The 24557-nt window shown below is 41.0% G+C and overlaps 1 protein-coding gene across 6 annotated transcripts in view; it reads left to right on the top strand.

The window, feature by feature from the left end:
• HTR4 (5-hydroxytryptamine receptor 4) overlaps positions 1-24557 on the top strand; it is a 141873-nt gene that overhangs the window by 77933 nt on the left and 39383 nt on the right. For 4 of the 6 annotated variants that reach the window (XM_081091844.1, XM_081091845.1, XM_081091848.1 and 1 more), the window contains exons 5-7: positions 12404-12557; positions 13433-13474; positions 16120-16688. In XM_081091844.1, the coding sequence (XP_080947970.1) occupies positions 12404-12557; positions 13433-13474; positions 16120-16688 (765 nt within the window). The remainder of the gene's footprint in view (positions 1-12403; positions 12558-13432; positions 13475-16119; positions 16689-24557) is intronic. The other 2 variants (XM_081091847.1, XM_081091846.1) reach the window with 1 other exon arrangement.

The following is a 24557-nucleotide window of genomic DNA, read 5'->3' as shown; positions in this document are numbered from 1 at the left end:
CAACATTCACAGCCATCTCCACAACCTTGTGTTGATCTGTTTCAACAATCTCTTTTCTAATCACCATAGTTGAAAAAAAACAAAACACATACTACCTGAACATTATAAACATGTCATCATTTCACAAGTGATACACAAAAGTGTCCCCAATTTCTTCCCTACCTTTACAGCTATACCCCCAAGAGGTAACTACTGTTAAGTATCGCTCCCTCTAAATTCCAATTATTTTATATCCATTAAGCAGATTTGTTATATGAATATATTTTTAGCTTACCCAAATGCACTTATGTTTTAAATTAGCCTTTGAAGAGGGCTTTCCCTGTATGAACCCAAATGAAATGCTTGACTATAGAGTTCTTACCAACTTGCTTACCAGATGATAAGTAGGGTCTTTTTTCAGCACCATGGGACGTAACATAAATTGATTGGCTCAATTATCTCAAAAGTCTGGCTTCAGACATGGCTCTCTGGAGGATCTGAACAATGCCATGCAGCCTAGCTCTCGCCCTCTGTCTCAGCCTCCCTCTCCTCTTTATTTCTGCCTTTCCTTCTCTTTCTGTCTGTGGTTCCTCCCTGTCTCTACATCTGTTTCTGTCTTTATATAGTCCTTATTTGTTTCTGTCCTGTTTTCCTGTTGGATTCCTTTTCACGCTGAGTTCAGAAAAATAGCCTCCGGCAATGTGAGTCTTAAAGCATCCTTAAGTCTGAGTCCACAGGAGGAGAACCGAAATGCCGTTTCTCATGGAAGAACTTTGGTTGGCTTTGCTTGAGTCACACACTCTTCCCTTAACCAATCATTGTGGTGTGGGGATAACACAGCTGGTTGCTGGGTAGAGATGAGGACCCATGTCTGTGGGCTTTACCACAACATATGGCACTGGAGAATAGCAGTGAGGTTGTTGGACAGGCAAGAACAACAGACATCAACTTCTCTTAGGTTGGCCAAAGGACCTACAAATATCTTTATGAAGCCTCCACAACAAGACAGACATGTATCACCCCCAAGTCTTGTTTATATTGGTTTAAACATCAGTAGGTCCTTCCACTTGCTTCATATGCCAGATTCTTCAGACTTGACCATTCTGGTCCCCTTTCTCTGGTGTACTTGTCCTATATTTGGCATCAAATGCAACTCCCTTTAAAAAATCTATTTCACTTCATTGAAGATAGCATTCCCTACAGCATTGCAAGATTTTCTCTTTGATATGTCTAACTGAATTATCATCCTTCCCCTTGGCAGCCTGGGAACTTGATGTGTTTTAACTGCAAAAATCCTCCTCAGTCACAGATTTTCTTTGAAAATAGGTTTACTTGTAAAACATACAATTCTGACTCAAAGGCTGCATATTTTATACTGTGCTGGAATTAAGTGTCTCTGCATTTCTCATGATTTCCCTGGAGCACGACTCAATTTTGTATAAATGAAAAGTGTCCATCATTATGAACTTGTGTCACACAATTACATTTGTTTCCCCAACAGGGCTGAAATGCATCTCTGCAAAGAAAGCATATTATACATTTCGCCCTCTCATCTACTCCTTGAGGGTTGGTTCATGCTTTGTACACGACAGTAATATTTGTCAAGTTGAAGTTCATGCCAAAGGATATGAATCTTATTTTTATATTTATTTCATCAAATATTTATTGAGTGCCTACTAATTGCCAGGAGCTGAGCAGAGCCCTGGAAATGCAGTGGTGAGGAATCAGAAGAAAGCTGTGAATCGCAGGGATTTTAGTCTGGTGGAGAATGCAGACCACTGATAGGTAATTACAGTAAAATTGGGGGGGGGGATGGTCAATGAAATACAGTAGAATGAGAGGAAGTCCAAGGAGCTTTTGGAGCACGTGGCCTCCAATGCAGGGAAGGCTCTCGGGAGAAGTGATACTGAAGCTGTGGACAATGTAGATGTCAGTAGGTGAGTTATGAGGAGCGACAGTTTCAGAAAACAGCATGTGCAAAGCCTCAGAGGGGGTTTTTAGTGACACATTATCAACAATAGGCTAAATCCTTAGCTTGTCTCTCAGTGCTTTTCCCAAGGTGTCCTCAGTCTGTCTTTCCTATCTCACCTCCCAGTGAGGTGATCTGCTATCATCTCCTGGGTACGATGCGTTTCCTCATAACTCCATGTTGCTACCTGTGTCTTGAGTTCCTTTCTTTTTCCAGGTGAATATACACCCTTCTTCTATACTCAGATAAGAGGTGTCACCTTCTCCACCAACTAGCCAGGCTTCATTCCCAAAGGAGAGTTATTGTTTCTTCCTCTGAGCTCCCATAGAACGTTAAATATAAACACAGCAGTTATTACTTGTTTTAATAATTGATTTATTTGTCTGTCTCACCCTAGACCAGCGGTTCTCCACCTGTGGGTCGCGACCCCTTTGGCGGTCGAACGACCCTTTCACAGGAGTCGCCTAAGACCATCCTGCATATCAGATATTTACATTACGATTCATAACAGTAGCAACATTACAGTTATGAAGTAGCAACGAAAATAATTTTATGGTTGGGTCACAACATGAGGAACTGTATTTAAAGGGCCAGAAGATTGAGAACCACTGCCCTAGACTGTCAGCTCTTTGAGAGTCAGCCTTAATCTCATCCATTCTTGTGTTCTCCTTACAGGCCCAAAGTAGCTGTTCATGCATGTTTAACTGAGCGTGAAACGCTTTGACACGTGAATGTGGTTGTTTGAAATGACTTTGGGGTGCTAGTGCTTGACTACCTGGATTCACTCCCAGGTTGACGAGTTATGAATTGTGATTTTGGGGAAGTTACTTAAATCCTCTGAGTTTTATCTTTTCATCAATAAAACTGTGTTAATAATAGTATGTTCCTTGGAGTTTATGAATAATAAATTACTGAGTGCACACAAGGAACATAAGCTAGTGCATGGCACCTAGTAAACATTCAGTAAGTGTTAGCCACAAGTTTTATACCATTATTGTTTTACTTTTCAAGTGCAAGTTCCACATGGCAATTGTGGGTGCCTTCCCAGACATGGGGAGTTGTGTTTTACTTTCTGCTACATAGCTGAGTGTCCTTCAAGGTTAGACCCTCAGCCTTCTAGTCCTGGGTGTCTCCCCTCTTTCCTTCAGAGAGCTCACCTGTCCTCTGGCTTCACCTGCACTTCCGCTCTGCTCTCTACTGCAATCTTGTCCCATGCAGGGCTCTTGGGTCCTCTGGGCTCTGTTGAACAGCCTGTTCAACATTTTACCTTAAGCATCTTTCTGTTTTCTCAAACCCAAGGTGCTCAAAGTGGAAATTTCCATCGTAAACTAATGTCCTCTTCTACTTTTTACATCAAAGATGCATTTGTGAATCATTTAAATGCAATTCCTTGAGGTCAACTTTTACTTATCTCTGTGACCAGCTGGATGACAAATCATAGCTGTATTTTCATAAATATCTTTCAGATCTATCTTCCTTCTCTTTATTTTCCTCCCATGCTATTTCTGGATTGCTGCAGTAGCTTCTTAGTTATTATCTTATCTGTCAAGCTCATCTTTAAACATGTATTTTTCTGTGTCCTCAGCTCACAGAGCTTATAGGGCACTGCATATTCTCCTTCCTGTTGTGGGTAGCAATGCCCTTGTGTAGTGTTGCCCATTTACTAATATGATAAGGACATGGGCTTTGGCACATGGAGGTTTAAGTGTCAGCTTTACCATATCCTGGCTATATGATGTCGGACAAGTGGATTAAATTCTCTCGGCCTTAGTATTCTCATATTGAAAATGTGGATGGTGACAACTCCCTTGCAGAGTTGTTCTAGGAATTAGATAAAATATAGAATACATTCCCGGACACATAGTGCACCCTCAATAATGGGTGGTGTGTTAATAGGAATAGGAGTAGTTGTAGCAGTGGAAAAGAAAATGAATAAGCACAATACAGTTAGAGAAATGCCAGAGAGAGAGAGAGAGAGAGAAAGAGAGAGAGAGAGAGAGAGAGAGAGAGAGAGAGAGAGAGAGAGAGAGAGGAGGTACTGTAAAAAACCGGGGCAGAGATGGGGAACCAGTTCATATCTCTGGCAGAAAATGATCTCTCCTTGTGCTTTGGGGGCCAGAAATAACTTTCCAGGGGATGTGATTATTGAGCTGAGTCTGGAAGGGTCAATGGGACAGCCATCCAGTGTTTGCTGGCAGGCTGGTCAATTCATGTATGTGACCAAGTATATCTTGCTGACCTTTGTGTGTGTCCAGTTCGCCCTGCCAAGATGTTTTCAGATGACATTTTTGTCAGATTATCCTTTTTCCTTTGCTCTATAATAACTCGGGAGGACACCTTTCTAGCCAGTTGGCACTCCCTTCTTGTGAGTTTTCTTATCATGATGGTACAGAGGAATATTTAATAAAGATGAACATAGTAAACACTAACTCTACAGATTGCATCTGGGATTATGATCCCTGCAAAGGCTCCATCTGATGGCCCCCAGATCTCTGACAGAAAAGAGTCTCTTGCTGTCCCCCACCCCTAGCATTTTTCTTTCACAAAACCTGAAGTTCTACCTCCTTTCTTAGTTACATTCTCATCCCCCCTTTCCGTCCCTGTCTCCTAGTGCGTATACCTGCGGGGATCTTTTTCATTGGTCCTCAAATGACTGGAACCAGAGGGAAAGGCCTTTAGTTTTTTGTTGTTGTTTTTTTCTTGAAGTTACTGCTGCTTTTCTCTTTTCCCCACCTCCTTAACGGGCAACCAGAACTAAAATGTAGCAAAACCAAAGCGCAGAAGGCAGAAGACGAGTCTCTTTCCCAGAGCTCTGCCACAATGCTTGGCTGGATCACCTGGAGGGAGGGCTGGTACCCAGTGAATCCCACCATTACTCCAGACTATATATCACCTATTTACCCTTCTTACCACAGAGTATCTACCTCAAAACTTAGTGATTTAAACAACAATGCATTAGTATTAGATTTCACAATCCTGTGTATCAGGAATTCTGGCTTACCCAAAGTCACTTGATATAGTATTTAGCTGGAGACGGGACTGCCCTGGAGGGTCCAAGGCAGTTCATGATATGCATGGCACCTTGGTGGGCTCATCTGGAAAGCTTGGCTCAGCCGAGCCCCTCTCCTGTCTCTGTGGCCCCAAGTCTCTGTACTTGATCTCATGTTCATACATGTTAGATATTTTTACATGATAGCTCATGGCTTTGAGAAACCAAGACTCCTCTTGAAAAATAGTCCTGGGAGTAGCCCACAGCTCTTCCATGTGCTCTGTTGGTCAAAGCAGTCCCAGGGCAGCCCCAGATCTGAGGGAAGGCGGCAGACTCCCCACCTCTGCATGGGAGGAGTGTCAAAGAAGTGTGGCTGTCTTTAATCCATCACAAGTACAGCCTCTTACACAAACTCAGATGCAGTGAATCCCCATTTTACACACACACAAAAAAAACACAGCAAGTGATCTGTCCCAAAGTTGGAAGGGCAGTCCACTAAAGAGCTTGGATTGGAACCTACTGACTTTCCTGCTTAAGGCAAAATGCCCCTTGTAACTCATAAGTTTACCGATTCGGTGGAGCTCATCATCTCCTTGGTCCTAAACTTAAAGATCATTCGCTGTTCTTTATGAGTTAGGAGCTGTGAAAAAATGAATCTCGTGGAACGTTTCTGTTTTTCTGGGTCCATTCCAGCACTCAGGTCTTAGCTGCCAGCTGCTATGTCATCTCTTCTCCCCTGTGGTTGACATTTCTTTCATGAGCTGACCTTGATCAGAGATTAGATTTGGTCTCAGTGGTGATCCGGGATGACCTCTTCTTCCATCTCAGGTAGGAGGGCCAGGCCTGGAGTAAGTCCTTGAGAGGATGCTGCATGTAATCAACTCCACAACAGGTAGCCAGTGTGGTCTCAGTGCTTCTTCTGTAGGGTCAACTCATCCACCTTTATGTTTCTTAGAACCAACTACTGGGAGAGATGTTGAACCAAGAGACTTCTGTTTTACTTGTTACAAAGGCACTGGTTCCAAAATGTATTTGAATCTGTTCACAATAGGTATAAAACAAATATACAGAGAGGGCACAAGCAGGCTTACAGCTGTAAGTATGCAAAACACAGAGTTGATTCTTATATTATGATTTATTTATTATTGTACTATTTTTATATGAACAACTGTAAACCTACTTTTGCCTACCCTGTATATAAAAAATGAGAGGGGGGTGGGAGTAGATGATAACTGCTATTTATGAAGCTTTATGTGCCAGGAACCTCCTAAGTTTCCAACATATTATTTTATTAGTTCTCACAGCTAAACAATGAAGTGGGCATAATGACCCACACTATGATGAGCAAACTGGGTCTTGGAGAAGGGAAGTAACTGATTTTAATACTACAGAGCTAATGGTTAAGGTCCCCAGATGTGAAGACATAAAGTTAAAATCTCCTCTAATGCTGAGAGTCTAGAATTCCAACTTGTTCTGCTTGCTCCTTTGCCTTCCCTGTGGTAAGAGGACAGGAAGTGAGCAGGAAGAATTTTCCTTAATTACAAGAGTGGGGAAGAGTTTAGCTCAAGCTTAAAATAAACAACTGTCTTCTCAGAGTTGTCAAAGTAAATTGTGTCCCCAGAGACATTTAAAGGCAATTTGATCACACATTTACACCTGACTGCAGTTGGGGAAGCTGGTGTCTGTTCTACCAAAAGGGGTTTGAATGGAGTTTTATAAGCAGTACTTTGAAATGTTTTGCATAAGAAATGACTTTGTACATCTTAGTTAATCCTGGCCATCTGGAACCTCACTTGCCATTTGAACATTCATTTAACCACTTTTTAAAAGTTTTCTAGTTAAAGAAGAATGGGAAATGTCCAATGAAAAGCTAGAGAACAGACCTTGCAGATAAGTCTATTCCTGTGAGACGGAACTGCATTCATCTATGAACACTGTCCACCTAGGTTTGAACCAACAACCCTTTCTAATGAACGTGTTGTAATTCAGCTCAGTTAGTAAAGCGTGCAGATGTGTTGATTGTGATGGAAATTTTCCAGTTCAAAAACTTTTGGTGACTCCTCCTATCATAGCATCAAACACCTCTAAGCAAATGGTTCTCAAAGTGTGTTCCCAAGTCAGCAGCAGCAGCAGTATCTGGGAACATGTCAGAAATGCAAATTCTTGGGCCCTACTCCAGACCTACCAACCTCTGTTTCCAGTTGATTCTGATGCTGGCTACTGTCTGAGAACCAGTGCTGAGACATGCCCCTCATCCAGCCTTTTAAGGCATATTTACTTTTACTTTCTTATAAACACTCTACTGTCCAGCTATGTGGATATAGGGATATACTTATGAAATATATATTGATATGAAACACATATCTATAAATACTTTATATATATATATATATACATATATATATATATATATTTGAAATATATAATATTTCTGTCTCTTTGGCCACACACCTGTATTGCACTTTCTCCTCCACCACCCTTACCTAGTCTCTAAAGTCCTACTTAAAAGATACCTACTAGAGAAAGCCTCCCCATTCCTCTATTAGATATGACCTTTCACATCCCCAAAACATGGTCCCACATTCAGTGTAATTTATTTTAATTGGTCGTGATTATGGGCTTATTCTTATTCAACCCATTTTGTGAGTATGTACTCTGTCTCTAGCTTTGCACTAAGCATTGGGGATACAGGAGTGAGTGAGACAAACATCTCTGGACTTTATAAATCAGTTAGGGGAAGACTTTCTCACCTCGCACCCTGCTCTTAGAAGGAGTGCAGGCGTCTTGGACTCCTGGGTGTCCCCTGTCTGTGTTAAGTTGTGGTGGGCAGGGTGGAAGGGGATGTACTAGTCTTCTCCCATTTACATAGGGTACACCAGAGTATCATGGCACCCACTCTTAAGAGATAATGGCACACCACAGCACATACAGAGGACATGGAGCCCTGCCATTGGCAAAAATCACCTCCTCTTGACCAGGGTTTCTCAGCTTCAGCACTACTGATGTTGTAGACCGGTTGATTCTTTGTTGTGGGGTGCTGTCCTGGGCATCTAGCAGCCTCCTGGGCCTCTGTCCACTGGATGCCAGGACCATCACCCTTCCCAGTTGCGACAACAATAAATATCTTGAGACATGGCCCAGTATCCCTTAGCAAGCAAAATCAACCCTGGTTGAATATAACTAGGAATGTTTCTACCTATAGAAAGTGAGGCTTCAGAAAAATATAAAAGCCCTCTTCAGATGTCCATAGGACCACTATACAGAAAAAGAATAGAGATAGAAGTTTTAAATGTAGCCAGAGGGTAAAACTGGAAATTATAGAAAGCAGTCTTGGAAGAAACAGTCTTAATTTCAGGATCGCCTTAAGTTCCCAATGTACTATGGTAGAATGGTGAATTCCAGTCCTTGGTGCATTAATGTAGGCTTGGCTACACTTCATTGTGGACAGGACTAGGGATTTCAGTATTCTGAGATTTAGTGTTTGTATGTTTTGATTGTTCCTAAAGTGGCTTGTAAAGATATAGAATAATCCCGTGGGGATTTAGGGGAGGTAGTAAAGTAATAGTAATGAGGGTAACATCCTAGCCCTTGAGTCAGGCTCACTGGGCTAGATCTGGCTTTTACCACCTGTGGGACCTTAGCCAAATCCTGACACTTCTGTGTTTCTTTTTGCTCACCTGTGAAATGGGTACATTTATAGTTCCTATCTCAAAAGTAGTTGTGAGGACTTATTGAGACAATACAGGTAGAGTCCTTATTAAGTAAATGGATAGTACCTTTTATTATTAACTCAGCCAGGTTGTTTTGCCTGACCTCCAAAGAACTTGCAAAATTTTTTTAAAATCTTTATTGTTGAAAGTATTACATATGTCCCCCTTTTTTCCCCCATTGACCCCTTCTAGGCCGCCCTCACCCCCGCCCCAGGCCTTTATTCACCACCCTATTGTCTGTGTGTATGAGTTATGCATATATATGCATACAAGTTTTCACTAACTACTTCTGTCTAATGGTGTTGTGCATGTGTTTTGGGGGCAATTCATGGTAGGAAAAATATTTTTCTTACTAGCAGGGGGAATATAATCCAATTATAGGAGCTAAAATAGATAATAGCAACCATAATAGATAAAAATCAAATTATCAGATTTTTAGCTAGTCCTTGATTTACAGACAAAAGTTAGAATTTGTAAGGAAGCGTCATTAGTCAGTTAGCACTGGAATTCAGTTTTTATTAATCATTTTATTCAGTAATATTTATTTTCATCTACTTGATTTAGATTCTTGAATACAGCCTTCAAAAAGGTGTTTATTTTTCTAAATTCTTTGTTATAAAGCAAAGATTAAAAAGATACGAGGAGAGATAATAGGGCAGCTGCCTCAGGGTACCAAGACCTTGGGAATAATCTTGAACCCTTCCTAGCATCAGGTTATTTTCTCACAATCTTTGCTATTCCTTGGCCTGTAGATGCATCATTCCAATCCTCTGTCCTCACGTGGCCATCTTCTCTTTGTGCATGTCTGTCTTTGTGTCCAAAATTCCCTTTTTATGAGGATTATCAGTCATTTTAGATGAAGGCCACTCCAATGACCTCATTTTAATTTGCTTAGCTCTATATATACCCCATTGCCAAATAAGGTCACATTCCAAGCTACTGAGATTTAGAGCTTTAACATTTCTTTTGGAGGAAGGGGACACAGTTCAACCCATAACAGCAACTTAAGCAAAAAGAGCATTTATTGGCAACATATAAGGTGGCTTATTAAATTAAAGGAAGATTTACAGAGTGAAGAACGGAAGGGGCAAAAGCATGGCTTCCCAAAGACCCAGGGAAAGGAGCTAATCTCAGCCCCGCCAGGAACTTGCTGCGGGAATAGGGTACCGTCCCTGACTGTCCCATCTTTGTGTCACTCTGCATGACATCTAGAATCCCAGGAGACACTGATTGGGTGAATCCTTGGCTGGAGATGTCAGAATCCGATAATTTGCTTTCCCAACACCCTATCAACAGACAAGAGATAATTCCCCAAAGACAAGGGATGCTATTACCAAGAAAAAAGAAGAAGGATGCTAAATGGACACAACAAAATGTGTAATCTAGGTCCTCTAGCAGGAAAGGAGGGAGGGAGCAAAATTTGGAAAAAAAAAAATATTTTCATACACACCTAATTCACCATCTTTGTGTTAATAATAAGCCTCTAATGATTATTGGTATAGCCATTCAGAAAATAAAATTGCCACTCTGATATAACGTGCTTTTCTTATAAATCAAGAGCATGGAGGGAATTCCAGATAATCATCATTCTTCTATTACCGGGTTATATTCAGTTAGAGTTAGCTATCATGTCAGTTTCACACACAGAAAAAAATTAGTTCCTGCCCAGCTGGCATGGCTTGAGCATCAACCTATGAACCAGGAGGTCATGGTTTGAATCCTGGTCAGGGCACATGCCCAGGTTGTGGGCTCCATCCCCAGTGTGGGACGTGCAGGAGGCAGCCGATCAATGATTCTCTGTGTTTGTATCTCTCTCTCTCCCTTCCTCTATGAAATCAATAAAAAAAAATATTTTTTTAAAAAAAGAAAAAAAAAGAGTTCCTGGCTAATCCCCTCTTCCATTCTTCGGGCTCTTGTTTCTTGCACTCTGTTGCAAGTCAAGACACCCACTGTCTCTCTGGCTACAGGAAGCATAGTGCGGCCAGCGGCTCCCTGTTGCCTTAGAAGGAAAAGTATAATCCCCGCCCCCCATCTCCCAAGGCACCCACTGATCATACTTTAACATTGGCCTCATTCCACCCTCTCCAACTCCTCCCACCACCACCTCTTCAAAAATACTGCCATTGTTATATTAGTTATGCTTTGAATTAAGAAAAGAAGAGGTGGGGAAAATTAACGAAGTGAACTACATGAAATGAGGGGGGTTGGGGGGTGGCTCATCATTAAATGGTACAAAATCTTAAAGAAGAGACTTAGCCTTCAGGCTGTCTTTTTGCACTTTAGATTCTTGCAAAGACAAATAGCTGATAGATCTACTGTGATGTTTTGCCTGTTGTCAAATTCCATGAACTGCCTGGACATGGAAGTGGTGATCTCTAAGGTTGGAATGGCATGCAAGGAACAGTCTTGGAGTTAGAGACTTGATCATTGAGTGGGGCAGGTTGCATCTCTTTGTGGAGGTAAGAAGAAAGCCAGTATCATAGGCAGAACACAGACTCAAAGAAAGATGAGCAGTGAGCCCTGTGAGGAAGAGAAGACCTGATAAAGCGGGTGAGGTGGTCTCTATCTGTAGGCAGGAAATGATGAAACAGGAAATAGTTGAAATTTTGCATTCTTAGAGAAACAATGAAACAGTCCAACCCAGAAGTAACACGCGTCAACTCTGTTCACAACTCATTGACCAGACCAGTCACTTGGCCCTACCCAACCACAAGGAGGCCAGGAAGTGCATGTGCCCAGAAAGAGGGGCTGGGGCATACTTAGTGAACAGCAGCAATGACTTCCTCTTGTCAAAATGCCAACTCCAGGTCCTTCCTCTGGCGATCCTTGGTATCTGCATTTTAAATAGGCCTCCTCAGGTGAATCTCATGCAGGGGAAAATGATGGAATCCCTGGACCACAATGTAAGGAACATTGACTTAGCATCACTTTAGTATAGGCAGGTGATCAAGAGAATGGTGACAGCCATAACCGGTTTGGCTCAGTGGATAGAGCATCAGCCTGCAGACTGAAGGGTCGCGGGTTCGGTTCTGGTCAAGGGCATGTACCTTGGTTGCGGGCACATCCCCAGTAGGGGGTGTGCAGGAGGCAGCTGATTGATGTTTCTAACTCTCTATCCCTCTCCCTTCCTCTCTGTAAAAAAATCAATAAAATATATTTAAAAAAAGGAGAGAATGGTGACAGATCTGAGACAGTTCTTAGAGCTCAGATGTCGGGCCACATGTGAATCACCTCAAGTTGTTATCAAAGAGGGTCACAAATGCCAGGACATTGAGGCTCAGAGGGCTGGACTGAAGTTCCTCAAATGCCCAGGCATGAGAGTACTGTTGGAGCTGTGTCTGAGACAGGGCAGACCCTCAGCTGTGCAGGCATTAGGAGTGGAAGAGGGATATGGAGCTGGCTCTAGGAAATGATTCTCAGATGTGATCGAAAGTTGATATTTATATTAGCAGAAACTCATTGGCCAATATAACATATGTTATTGTATAATTGCTGTTTTCTTCCCTCTGTTATTTTCTCTTGTCTCTCCCCTTCCTCCTTCCCTTCCTCTGTTACCCACTCTCCCCCTTCTCCCCCATTATTTTTTCTATTCTTTCTTCCTTATTTTTATTTTCAACTTCCCCCTCCAATTTTTCTCTTTCCCAATATTTCCTTTTTGTATCTCCCTTCTCCCTCTTCCTCTCCCATCAATTATTCTCCCTCCTTCTCCCTCTTTCTTTCTCTCCCGTGGCACCCCCCTCCCCATTCTCTCTCCAGGTATTATGCCATCTGCTGCCAGCCTTTGGTCTATAGGAACAAGATGACCCCTCTGCGCATCGCATTAATGCTGGGAGGCTGCTGGGTCATCCCCATGTTTATCTCTTTTCTTCCTATAATGCAAGGCTGGAACAACATTGGCATAATTGATTTGGTGAGTAGACCCCACGCAGATCCCACTGGCTGATTCCCTTTGTTTGCCTGGGATTCTACATAAACAAATAGTATCAAGTTGGGTGGATATTCTGAGAAAGATTCTGACAGTGGTCTGCGCCATGACAAGAATAACAACAAAAAAGCAAGCTAGCATTTTTGAATGCTTGCTGTATGCCATAAAGTATGTGAAATACTTTACCGATAATCCTGATAGCATCCTTTGCTGATCTCATTTAGATGAGAAAAGTCAGACTCAGAAAGGTGAAGTAACAGGCCCACTAATATGCCTACTAAATAGCAGAACAGGTGTCTGAAGCTTAGCATTCTGACTCCAGTGCCCCGCAAGGTCTTCATCCTATTTCATGCTGACAGTCTTTGAGGCTTTCAGTGATCCACAGAAAACGTGTCATGTGAGTGGAAGCTTTTGGAGAGCAAAGAGAGCCCTGGACAGGAGTTAACCCCAAGTCAGCACTCTCACTGACCCACTTCCTTCAAGGCTGTGATCCATTGGTCCCCAGTGGAGAATAGTGTCTTCCAGGGTTTAGAGGAATAACATGATGGCACATGTGTCAGGCATTTACCAACCCCAGTCTAGGTTGTCTTTGAGAGTCATCCAGCTCTGACATACTATCTTTGCAATACCAAATTTGTGACTAAAAGCTATGGTCTGGATTCATTACCGGGGTATACATTCCCTAAGGAAGCAGTCAGGTTGTCACTGTAAAGTTGATCCCAGGACCATCTCATGGTAGGAAGGGGAAAGGTGAGAGATTGAGAGCAAGCTCTGGCCAACAGAACCAGTTAGAATAGAAGCTGCCCCTTCTTCTCTTCACCCCATTTCTAGCCCCTAATCTTGCCTTGTTCTTTGTCCAGGAAGGAATACCCAAACCAAGGCTGGGCGAGGATTTGCATGTGGTATGTCAGAACAAGAGTTCCCAGGGCTTCTGAGAGCAATGCTGGGGACAAAGGAGTGGAGAAAGGGGACCCATACAAGGGAGACTGTATGGATATTTTCTTGAATTCTATCCCTCTTCTTTCAAACTTTCAGTTTTACCATTCTTGGGGAGAAATGAAATTCAAGTTTCCAACAACCAATATAATAATGGCCAACAAATGAGCACTTCTTGTGCACCGAGCCCCATGTCAATAGTGTCTCTATTCTTATGAACCTCACTGAGGCCCCACAACAAGGCTATGCATATCCTATTATTGTCTTTAGGAATTGAGGCTCGGAGAGGTGAAGTTATTAGCTAAGTTACATTGGTTGAGAGGGGTGGTCATTACATCTAAGCCCAAGCTTCCTGGGAGTCAGTGTATGTGCTCCTCCTGTCTGTACTAACTTACTCCTTAATGGATAAAACCTGTGGAAGCATAAGCTTTTGTGCATCAGAACTTTCAATAAGGGCACAGCACTTTTACCTTCATATGTAGACTTTTAAGGGAAATAACCTAGGGGATTTTTGCCCGTTTATGAGCGAGGCATCCCCTATTTACTTTGTGGAACTGAAGGTGTGGCATCTCAGTGTCAACATGCCTAGTATTTGCTCCATGATGTTGTGACTGCATTTTATATCTTTCCACTCATTTGCACAGTGAATCTGCCCAGAGAAAAGCTAGCAGAACCCATGTGTTCACAATACATATACAGTTGATTTTCGTTATTTGCAGTAATTATTTGCCACAAACACTGAATTAGCAAATACTAAATCTTTGCTCCTTGGAGAAATACAAGGTTAGTTTTCTCCAAGTCTCTGGTCACAATATTTTCAGCAACCAATCAATATATAATATATGCTGCGTGTAAGAGAGGCCCATGAAATATAAGATGACAGAAAAATTGAAAATAAAATAATGGAAATATATCATATACAAACACTAACCAAAAGAAAGCTGGTATAGCTATACTGTTATCAGTGATAAAATAATTTTAAGGCAAGTTAAATTACTTGAGATAAAATGAGATATTTCATAATCATAAAATGTCAATTCAATAGAAAGATATACTATAACCCTATAATAGACTATAGGACAAGATACTAAATCACACACTAACATATGTGTGTTGTATATATTTTTTATTCCTATCTTCATTTATGTGTAATATTCACACTGGATGCAGGCTGGCCTCAGGTACAGAAGTGTCATTTTGTTACACAGCTCTCTTTAGCCAAGGGCTCTTCCCAGAGAAGGATGATAATTAAGAGCTCAGTCTGAAAAATTCATAATTGGGAGAAAAGACCTTCAACCCTGCAAAAGGGATCTAGTGTACCACAGCATCCAATGCAAGTGAGGAATGCAATGCAATCAGTGTAATTCACTGTATGAGGGAAAACCCACATGATCATCTCATTGTTGCAAAAAATGCACTGAAAAAATTCAATATCCATTTATGACTTGTTAAAATTCATAAAATTCAACTTTCTCAATCAAATAAAAAGCATGTACAAAAAACTTAAAGGTATCACACTTAATAGTAAAATATCGATAGCTCCCTTCCTAAAACTAGGAATGTGAAAGTGGTGTCCACTCTACCACTTTCATTCAGAATTTTACTGGAGGACTTGTCAAGTTCAATAATGCAAGAAAAGATGTTAATAATAGGAAGGAAGAAAGGAAATTGTCATTAGTTACAGATCACATGAGTGTGCGTGGAGAAAATTCAAAAGAATCTAGAGATGAGATATTAGTAATTCATTAAACAAAGTTGTTGGCTACATAGTCAATATACAAAAAAAAAAAATTGAATTCTCCCTCCTGGCAACAAATAATTAGGGTTTATAATTTTAACATGGTACCATTTGCAATAGAATAAAAAGTCAAATACTCAGGAACAAACCTAACAAAAGATGCACAAGACATTTACACAAAACATATTAAATAATACTAAAATGAAATTTTAAAGACTTCCATAAAGGGCAAGGATTATCATGTTTGTGAATGGGAAGACTTAACATTGTAGAGATATCCGTTTTCCTCAATCATTCTGTTTTAACTCCAGTTGAAATCCTTAAAGATATTTATAGAACTTGATAAGCTAATGATCAATTTCATATGGGAATTGTTGAGATTATAAGAGCAGCCAACACAGTCTTGAAGAAGATGAGTCACAGTTTGAAGACTTTTACTACCAAATCTACTGTGTGCAAGCATACAAGACGGGAGGACAGGCAGGGCTCCACTATTGGCTGGGTAGATAGAATGAAGAGTGATTTTTGTCCCTATTTTATTTCTACTCTTTACTGGGGTTTCAGCCCCTCTTGGATATATAAGCCCTCTGAGCCCTGGGATATGGTTGTATTCTTTCTCTACCATCAGGGTTGTAGGTTTATTTGTTTTTTAAAAAAAGAAAGCTGTGCTGATAAACCTTTTCTTTCCTTTTTCCTTAATTCATTTTTTCTTTCCTCTCTTTCCTTCCCTGTTCCCCTCCCCTTCTTTCTACCTTCATATTCTCCTTTTCTCTTCTTTTTCCTCCTTTTTCTTTTCTTACAATTTTCCTCATTCCCCTCCTACTTTTTCCCCTTCACTTTTTTCTCCCCTTTCTCTCTCCCTCCACCTCTCAGATAGAAAAAAGGAAGTTCCCTCAGAACTCTAACTCCACGTACTGTATCTTCATGGTCAACAAGCCCTACGCCATCACTTGTTCCGTGGTAGCCTTCTACATCCCGTTTCTCCTCATGGTGCTGGCCTATTACCGCATCTATGTCACAGCCAAGGAGCATGCCCACCAGATCCAGATGCTACAACGGGCAGGAGCCCCCTCGGAGGGCAGGCTCCAGCCGACAGACCAGCATAGCACGCATCGCATGAGGACAGAGACCAAAGCAGCCAAGACCCTGTGCATCATCATGGGTTGCTTCTGCCTCTGCTGGGCCCCCTTCTTTGTCACCAATATTGTGGATCCGTTCGTAGACTACACGGTCCCTGGGCAGGTGTGGACAGCTTTCCTCTGGCTCGGCTATATCAATTCTGGATTGAACCCCTTCCTCTACGCTTTCTTGAATAAGTCTTTTCGACGTGCCTTTCTCATCATCCTCTGCTGTGATGATGAGCGCTACCGAAGACCTTCCATTCTGGGCCAGACTGTCCCCTGTTCAACCACAACCATTAATGGGTCCACACACGTGCTAAGGTGAGTGCCTAGGGGCTTGATAGGTTTGGTTTATTTGTGTGAGTCAGAAAACTGGGTCACAGTCCAGTTTTCATTCTCCAGACAGGTTATTCTTGAAAACCTGTGCAGTGTTTGCAAAGACGAAAGAAAATCTGCCATCTGGTCATGGAATAGAGTATTGGGTAAGGGGAGATTGACCTACATTCAGATCCATTCTTCATAGTTCTGTGACCTTGGGCAAGTCATTTAACCATTCTGAACCTTAATTTTGTTTTTGTAAAATTGAGATTATGACTACAATATCTACATCACAGAGTTTTTGTGAGGATCACATTAGCTAATATATGGAGAGCACCTGGTACAGAGCCTGACATCTAGTAAGCACTTAGTAAATACCATCTACTATTATTTATAGGTAGCATTTTAGGGTAGTAGTAAAAAGCATAAGTTTTAAGGGAAAATAGACTTTATTTTGACACTCAGTGCCATGACTAACCATTTATATAATCTCTCTTGGTTTTACATTTTTCAAGTATAGAAAAAAGTGGGAAGAATGATAATGTCCATCTCACAGGGCTCTTGTAACAATTAGAGATTGTATTCACATAGTCTGACAAGTAGTAAACACTCATAATATTACTAATGATATTATTAATATTAGAAGTAGGCATCATAACATATTGCCTGCTACACTAAGAGGACCATAAAATAACATGATAAACTAAAATAAATAGAATAATAAATATGCAACAATAATACCACATGATAAATGTTATAACGGATATGGACTGCTGGAGTGGGGATATGAGTAAGAAAGAAGCTGATTGGCTTACGGCAGCAGTTCTCAACCTGTGGGTCGCGAAATTACAGTTATGAAGTAGCAACGAAAATAATTTTATGTTGGGGGTCACAACATGAGGAACTGTATTTAAAGGGCCAGAAGGTTGAGAACCACTGGCTTAAGGGACTCGGGAAGGCTTCAGAGAACAGCATTTTATAAGAACTTGAGACTTGGAGTGAGATCAAGGAAGCCATCCCAGGGAGAGAACAGGCCCAAGAAGGAACTGGAACGTGGACGTGTTTTACCCAAGATCACCTTGGTTGATGTCGGTGAGAGGGACTTTGGAGTTGAATAATCTGTGGTTTGTCCTGCTGCCTCTTTCCAAACCCTGAGAATTTTCTGGGCACCCTGGCCTGGGGTTGTTCTCAGCCGTGAAAAGGCACGTGTGTGATCAGTGTGTTCATCCCGTAGCCACGATGCACTGTCAAGGACATTTTCTTTCTGTGCCCCGAGATGCGCAGGAATTTCTAAAGAGCAGTCCCTTCATTGAGAGAAGCATTTACTGTTTCCAGTGGTGACGATAATCAGCTGTCCTGGCAGCTGAAAATGGAGGCATTTTGATTTGCATGTGGAAGAAACGAAGTGCAACTAGGGATTGCGATGAAATATAAACACCTTGCCCCAGGGGCTGCTCAGAAGCCTGCATCCAGTTGTCTGCCACCAGCCTGGGCAGACGTGTAGCTAAAGCCTGGTATGTGTCCCGATACCAGCTGGTGGAAGGGCCTCCGAGGCTACTCCTCGAGCCTGACATTCGTAATAATTATGCCTTAGCGAGTGTCATGGAAAGGCTCCAACTATAAAGCAAAATGTGTGTGCAGGAGCTTCTGTGTGGCTGCCAGATCGTTTTTAGCTATTTGAGCTCGCAGTTAGTTGCCTGAGCACAGGCTGTTGACAGCTTACAGAGTGTGCTTCAGCAGTGCGTGGACTAAGCCAGCTGTTTAGAACTTGAGTGGCCTTTCCCATAGAAACAGTCACAGAAAGAGTTTGGGGGTTTCTAGTGCAGCCCAAGAAATCCTACTTTACGGTTCTTAATAATGTATGGTTTTGTCCCGGCTGCTTCTGGAAATCTGCCATGTGAGTATAAAGCAGAGACAGCAGTTTAGAGGTGGCTTGTGGATACACTATCCCCACCTTAGTCCTTGCATTTATTTCTTCATGGTCATGAAGAGTGCAGGAGGTGGGTCTGAGATACGGTTCTGTGGGGGTGGGAATCTTCTAAGAGTGGGGGCAGTCTATCCCAAGAGAAGAAGACTGTTTGAAACCTGAATTCGCTCGAGTGTAAACCTTGCAAAAACAGGAATTCCTGCCTGTTTAATTCGCTGCTACATACCACATACCCAATCTGTTGCCTGATGTATATAGAAACTTGAACTCTCGCTGACTAAATTAACAAATCATACAATTAATTCTACAGGGCAATTGTATTAACACAACTTAAGGAAAATTTACATTTTTTCTTAAAAATCCCCACAAGTGGGGACATCAACAAATTCAGATGAATCAAAGGAATATCAAACCTAAACAATCAAAAGTAAATCAGCTTTTATCTTTCTATTCCCTTGCCTTTATTTTTGTTGGCATTTGTACTGCTTTAGACCATATAATTCCTTATTTAACTTCTATAACACCAAATATGCCTAAGGGTAGAAACCACGGTTTTATGTATGTGCCATATAACTATGAAACAGTAGATGATAAAATGATCGATGCATTTTTGCTGATGAAATATCTTCATGATTGTCTTCAGACTAACGAAAGACTAAAACACTCAAAATTGAGAATTATCTGTGGGTGTTTTTACCGTTTTTATTTTTCCCGGGACTTTAAAAACTATAGAGGACTTAGTCTGCAACCCAGGACTCACACTGGGGAGAGCCAGGTCACGACAACCTGGAGTTGAATGCTCCGTGATTAGTCCTGATGCCTTTTTCACAGCCCTGAGCATGGGGAGAGCCAGATGGTGAAACTGTGGGGCCGTTTTTCTTCTTTTGGGAGAACGGGATTTGACTTTTCCAAGTTGAATTGAAAACAGGCCAGCCTGACCTTAGTGGTTTAGAATAATAGGTCTCCCATGCTTGGTGCTATCCTTGGGCCCTTGGACTTACATCAGCATTTTACCATTAAACAAGCAGATGGGTAGCCAATGAGATAAAATATGGTTTTGCAAGACATTCTTAGAGGACTTTGATCACTCCGATTGTACTAACGTACACAGTAGTAGGCAGTTGTGCTTGGTTGTTTTCTACTGGATATATGTCATCTTTGTGCCATCCAGCCCACAATCAAAATGGAAGTGAAGAGCCCTGTCTGGTGTGGCTCAGTTGGTTGGGTGTCATCCTGTGCACTGAAAGTTGCCTGTATGATTCCTGGTCGGGGCACATGCCCAGGTTGTGGGCCACAGTCCTCAGCAGGGAGCGTGTAGGAGGCAGATGACTGATGTTTTATTCTCCTATTGATATTTCTCTCTCTGCCTCTCCATTCCTTTCTCTAAAAATCAATAAAAAAAATTTTTTTAAAATAGAAGTGAAGATACCATTTGGTTGGCTGATTAAATAGTTTATCTAGATATATAGGTAACATAGCCTTGTAAAAGGTTTCTAAACATGAATTATTATTATATAAATGTTTCTTAGGGGAATGTTAATTTGTGTGCACACATGTATTAGAAAGAGGCATAATGCAAGCATCTGGGCAGTGGATTCTAAGAGGTTCACCTTGTGTGTGTACTGATCCTTAGTGAATTTGGAGCCAGGTTCTCTCTGTTTGTCACATGCTTAACATGGTCCTACAGCTGTTTTCCTCATCCACCAATCTCTGTCTTGTCATATAGGAGTCACTTTTCCCATTCTAGGAAACGCACATAAAGCATAAGGCAGAGAAGGGAGGAGATAACCTAATGAGGAAACATTGGTTGTGCTTCTAATCAACTTGGGAGTAAGACAAGGATGCCTTGTCCCCTGTATGTTCAGCATTGTACGTGCAAAATCCAAATGACAGAAAAGAAGCAATATGAGGTATAAAAGCTGGAGAAAAGGAGCAAATTTACCGTTACTTTAAAAATACGTGATCATCTACCAGGAAAATCCTCTGTAAACTGTGAAAACTGAGATATTTCACAAGGAAGCCCAGACGTTGTTAGATACTAGACGACATTCCAGAAATAACCAACTAGAATGAGAATTAGGAAAGACGCTACCATCCACAGAAGCAATCAAGTTACTTGAAAATGTAAAAGAAAGATGTGAGACCTTCATTGAAGGAAATTTTAAAACTTTCCTGAAGGAGAAGAGCAGAGGCTTAGTAAGGGTTCACTCTGAACCCAGAGGAGATTGCTATAAATTCCAGATTTTCTTTTGAAGTTACAGGAAACTCATCAGAACTCCAGGTTTGCAGATACTGGAACTTTATTTATTAGGTTCTGAGCTTAGATTCACAGTAACCGTGTACTGAGCATCCAACATGAGACTAGAATGAGAGTTGATGGCACAATGAGCTCACAGCCAAGGAAAGAGACTCATAAGCAAATAATCACAGCACAGTGGACATCACTGGAGTTGTGCACAGGTTTAACAGGAGTTGTAGGGATTGCTACCTAACCAAGAGTTTCCTTGTCATCACTGATGATGGTCATCTAATCCCCACTTCTATTCCTGAAATAAGAGAATATTACTACTTGATGAGTCTGCTCAGTGGTTAGGCAGCTCTAGAGATTAAAAGTCTTCTTTATATTGAGTTGATGTCTCCATCACTATGACTTCTACTAATGGCTGTAGTTCTGTCTTGAGCAAGAGAAAACCAAGCTACATCTTTTTTATTGAAATGACCTTTCTGTATATTTCAATGATATGTCCCTTCTGAGGCTTTTCTTTTACATCTGAGTATCCCAATTTCTTTCGTTACTCTCCATACAATATTGTTGAAGGTTTGGAGAACATGCTCATATCCCCTTTACTGATAGCCTTCATTTTTATTTTTCTTAATCATTTTTTCTTTACACTATGGTCAGCAGACCACTTACATTAGAATCACCTGGGAACTTGGTGAAAACAGAGAATCTTGGGCCCCTTCACTGAATTGGAACAGGTTTGGGAAAATGACATTGTTGCCAGCATGGCTCTTATGTATATTAAACTTTGAGAACCACAATTTTAGAATTTCATGAGTCAGAACAGTCCAGTGTATACTAGCATTGATTGGGCTTCAAGGTTAAGACACGTTTTATAATTCTTACATTCTTTTAGACTCTCTTAAAGGGTAATGATTTCTATCTGACGTTAACTAGTAAAATGTGAGAGAACATTTCTTCAGAAGCTTGCCTTGCTCAGTCATTCTTCAAGTCTTCAGGCCAAGTAAGTCTCCTCATGTGGGAGGCAGAGTGTGACCATAGAGATTATGACTACATGCACATGGATGACGTACACATGGTGGTAGGAACAAGTCATATTGATTTCATTCTGGGGTTCTTTGCCCGTTAGAATGCCAAGGATCTTGCCAGTCTTGTTCCCTGCTGTATCCTCAAAACCTAGTAAAATACCAGGAACATTGTGAGGCTTGACACGGGGATGGAGGAATGATTCTGTCCCTTCTCCCCGGACCTAGCTTTTCTTCTGTTTAACTGTCTATGGAGGTTAGCCCGGATGATCCAAGGCAGAGTAGGGACTAGGGTGCTCATGGCGACCTTACAGATTTTCTCTATCTGAAATCCGTTGAGGATTCCAGTTTTGACTTGTTGGGTAAATAACCCATGTCCTGCCTATCTCACTACCTCATTGTGAAAATCAAATCAGATAATGGATGTGAAATTGCTTTGCTAAATGCAAAGTTCTGTCCTCATGGGAGAGAGAATTATGTTACAAGAACAGACTATTTATAAGTTAGGTAACACAACCAAGGATTACATGCAATGTTTAACTTGAGGGATGGGTTTCTCTCATGCCTGGCTTGTATCTCTTCCCTGGTTCCCCAAGCTTAGACCCTGCTCAGATCTAGGACACTCACCCAATTCCCAAGAAGGCCAAGAACTTCTGCAAGCACTTCCCAGAGAACTTGTTGTCTGTCAAACTTGGCCCTTGGCTACCATCCTTCATCACCCACCTGATAAACAGGTTTTTCATTGACTTGGAGATCCCTAGAGCTATGCTGTGCAATAGGCCAACCACTAACTACATTCCAAGTGCCCAGTGGCCACATTGAGTAGCTGCTGGGCTAGAGAGCACAAATGTGTAATAGTTCCATCATCATAAAAATTTCTCTTGGACAAAAGCTCTAGATGTAGCTGAGCCTTCTTTTGGAAGAAGGCAATCTCTGCTGTTCCTTGGGCTTAGTAACTCTTACCAACCCAAGCTCAATAATAAATGAACCAATTCTAGCAGATATGCTATGTAAGTCTTTGACATTTCTGTGCACAAGATTAGTATATTCAGACTTATATATGGAATCAGTAGAGGAGGAAATATGAGGATAGAGAAAAATTGCAAGTGAGAAAGAAGCAAAGAGAATGACATTCCCACAGGGGAGAAAAACAGCAGAAGAAAAAAAAATTCTTCCTGATGATCACTCCTGTTATTTTCTTTATAAATAACAATGACTAGAATTTATAGTTGTATTTATTTTTTTGTTTTCTTGTTTATTAACAGTCTCCACAGTCAGACTGTCAATAATGAGGGCGGGTAACATGTTCATTTTATTCTCCAAAGTTTCCCCAGGGTGTAGTACATTGTTCAATGAATATATTTGTTGACTGAATGAATAAATGCTTTTACTAGACCTTATTGTAGATGGTGTATACTGAAATAAGTTTTCACCACTTTTTAAAATATTTATTAATCCCATAACTGTAGAGTCATTTTTTTCTCTGTGAAACCACTTACCACCTTCTAATCTCAACATACCAGAACGCCCCTTTTAAGTAGAGCTTTTCACACCATGGATTGGAAGGTTACCCATGGATGAGGAAATAATTTAGGTTTGATTGACTTTGGATCTTGAGAGGGTTCTGCTAATGTTGGAAAGTTGTTTGACATTTAAAAGCCCCCTTTTATGGCCTTGACCTTGAACTTTGGAGATTACAAATGGATTCAACATTTACCTCATTGTATTGAGCCAAGGCAGACTTAATCTGGATGAATCAAAGATGAATGAGGATGACCTTGCCCTGTCTCTCCCAACCTCCCTTGGGGCTGGCAACGTAATTTTCAGGCCCAGTGAAAAATGAAAATGCAAGGCCTTATTGGTCAAAGGATAGGGGGGAAATGCCATTAAAGTATTAAAATGAAAAGCCTTTTTCTTTCATCTGCAGTCTTTCTCTCAACCTTCATGGTGTATTTACCTTTTCTCTAGTGAATATATATATATATATATATATATATATATATATATATATAATATTTTCAATTTTTAGCATAAAATTTATCATTTATCTTTATATTGTACAATGGCCATTTTAAATGCCATTACAAATAAGAGCATTAGACTTGTGGAGTCACTAAAATTCCACAAATTGTATTTTGTAGTGCAGACATGCTTATGTATTTTGTTTTTATCAGACAGTGCAAAAGACTAACAGGTTTTTTTTATGTCACTTCTTGATACACACACATTCAGCTGTCTAACTTCAGCTACAGATGATAGAAGGACTTAAAGCAAAAGGAACCATGGTTTGTCCTCATATCCTATTTTCAGCATAAGTGCTTGGCTAATACAGGGAAGCAACATGAGTCCAAAAAGGCTTAATAAGGCTCCTTGGTGGTTCCTGTTTCTTGGAACACCATTGCTTGCTTTCTACATTTGGCAAGTTCTGTTTCAAATGGAAAATGTGGCCTCTCAGGCTGTCAGCATTCCCAGTTACTAAGTCATAGAACTGTTGATATGAAATATGACCACAATTCTGGTGGACCCCTGGAATTCAGCAAGACTCAATGTGAATATATGGTAAGCATGTTATAGAAGATACCAACAGAGAGTGATGGGAAAGAGGAAAACTTTTCATAGTTATAATGTGTTTATTTGGGGGGGGGGTTGTTTGTTTTGTGTGGGGTTTTTTGAGTCTT

This window comes from Myotis nattereri, assembly GCF_964212035.1.
Source record: "Myotis nattereri genome assembly, chromosome: 5".
In the NCBI taxonomy this organism is placed as follows: Eukaryota; Metazoa; Chordata; class Mammalia; order Chiroptera; family Vespertilionidae; genus Myotis; species Myotis nattereri.
The sequence above is the reverse complement of the archived record's forward strand: the minus strand, read 5'-3'. Positions and strand labels throughout refer to the sequence as shown.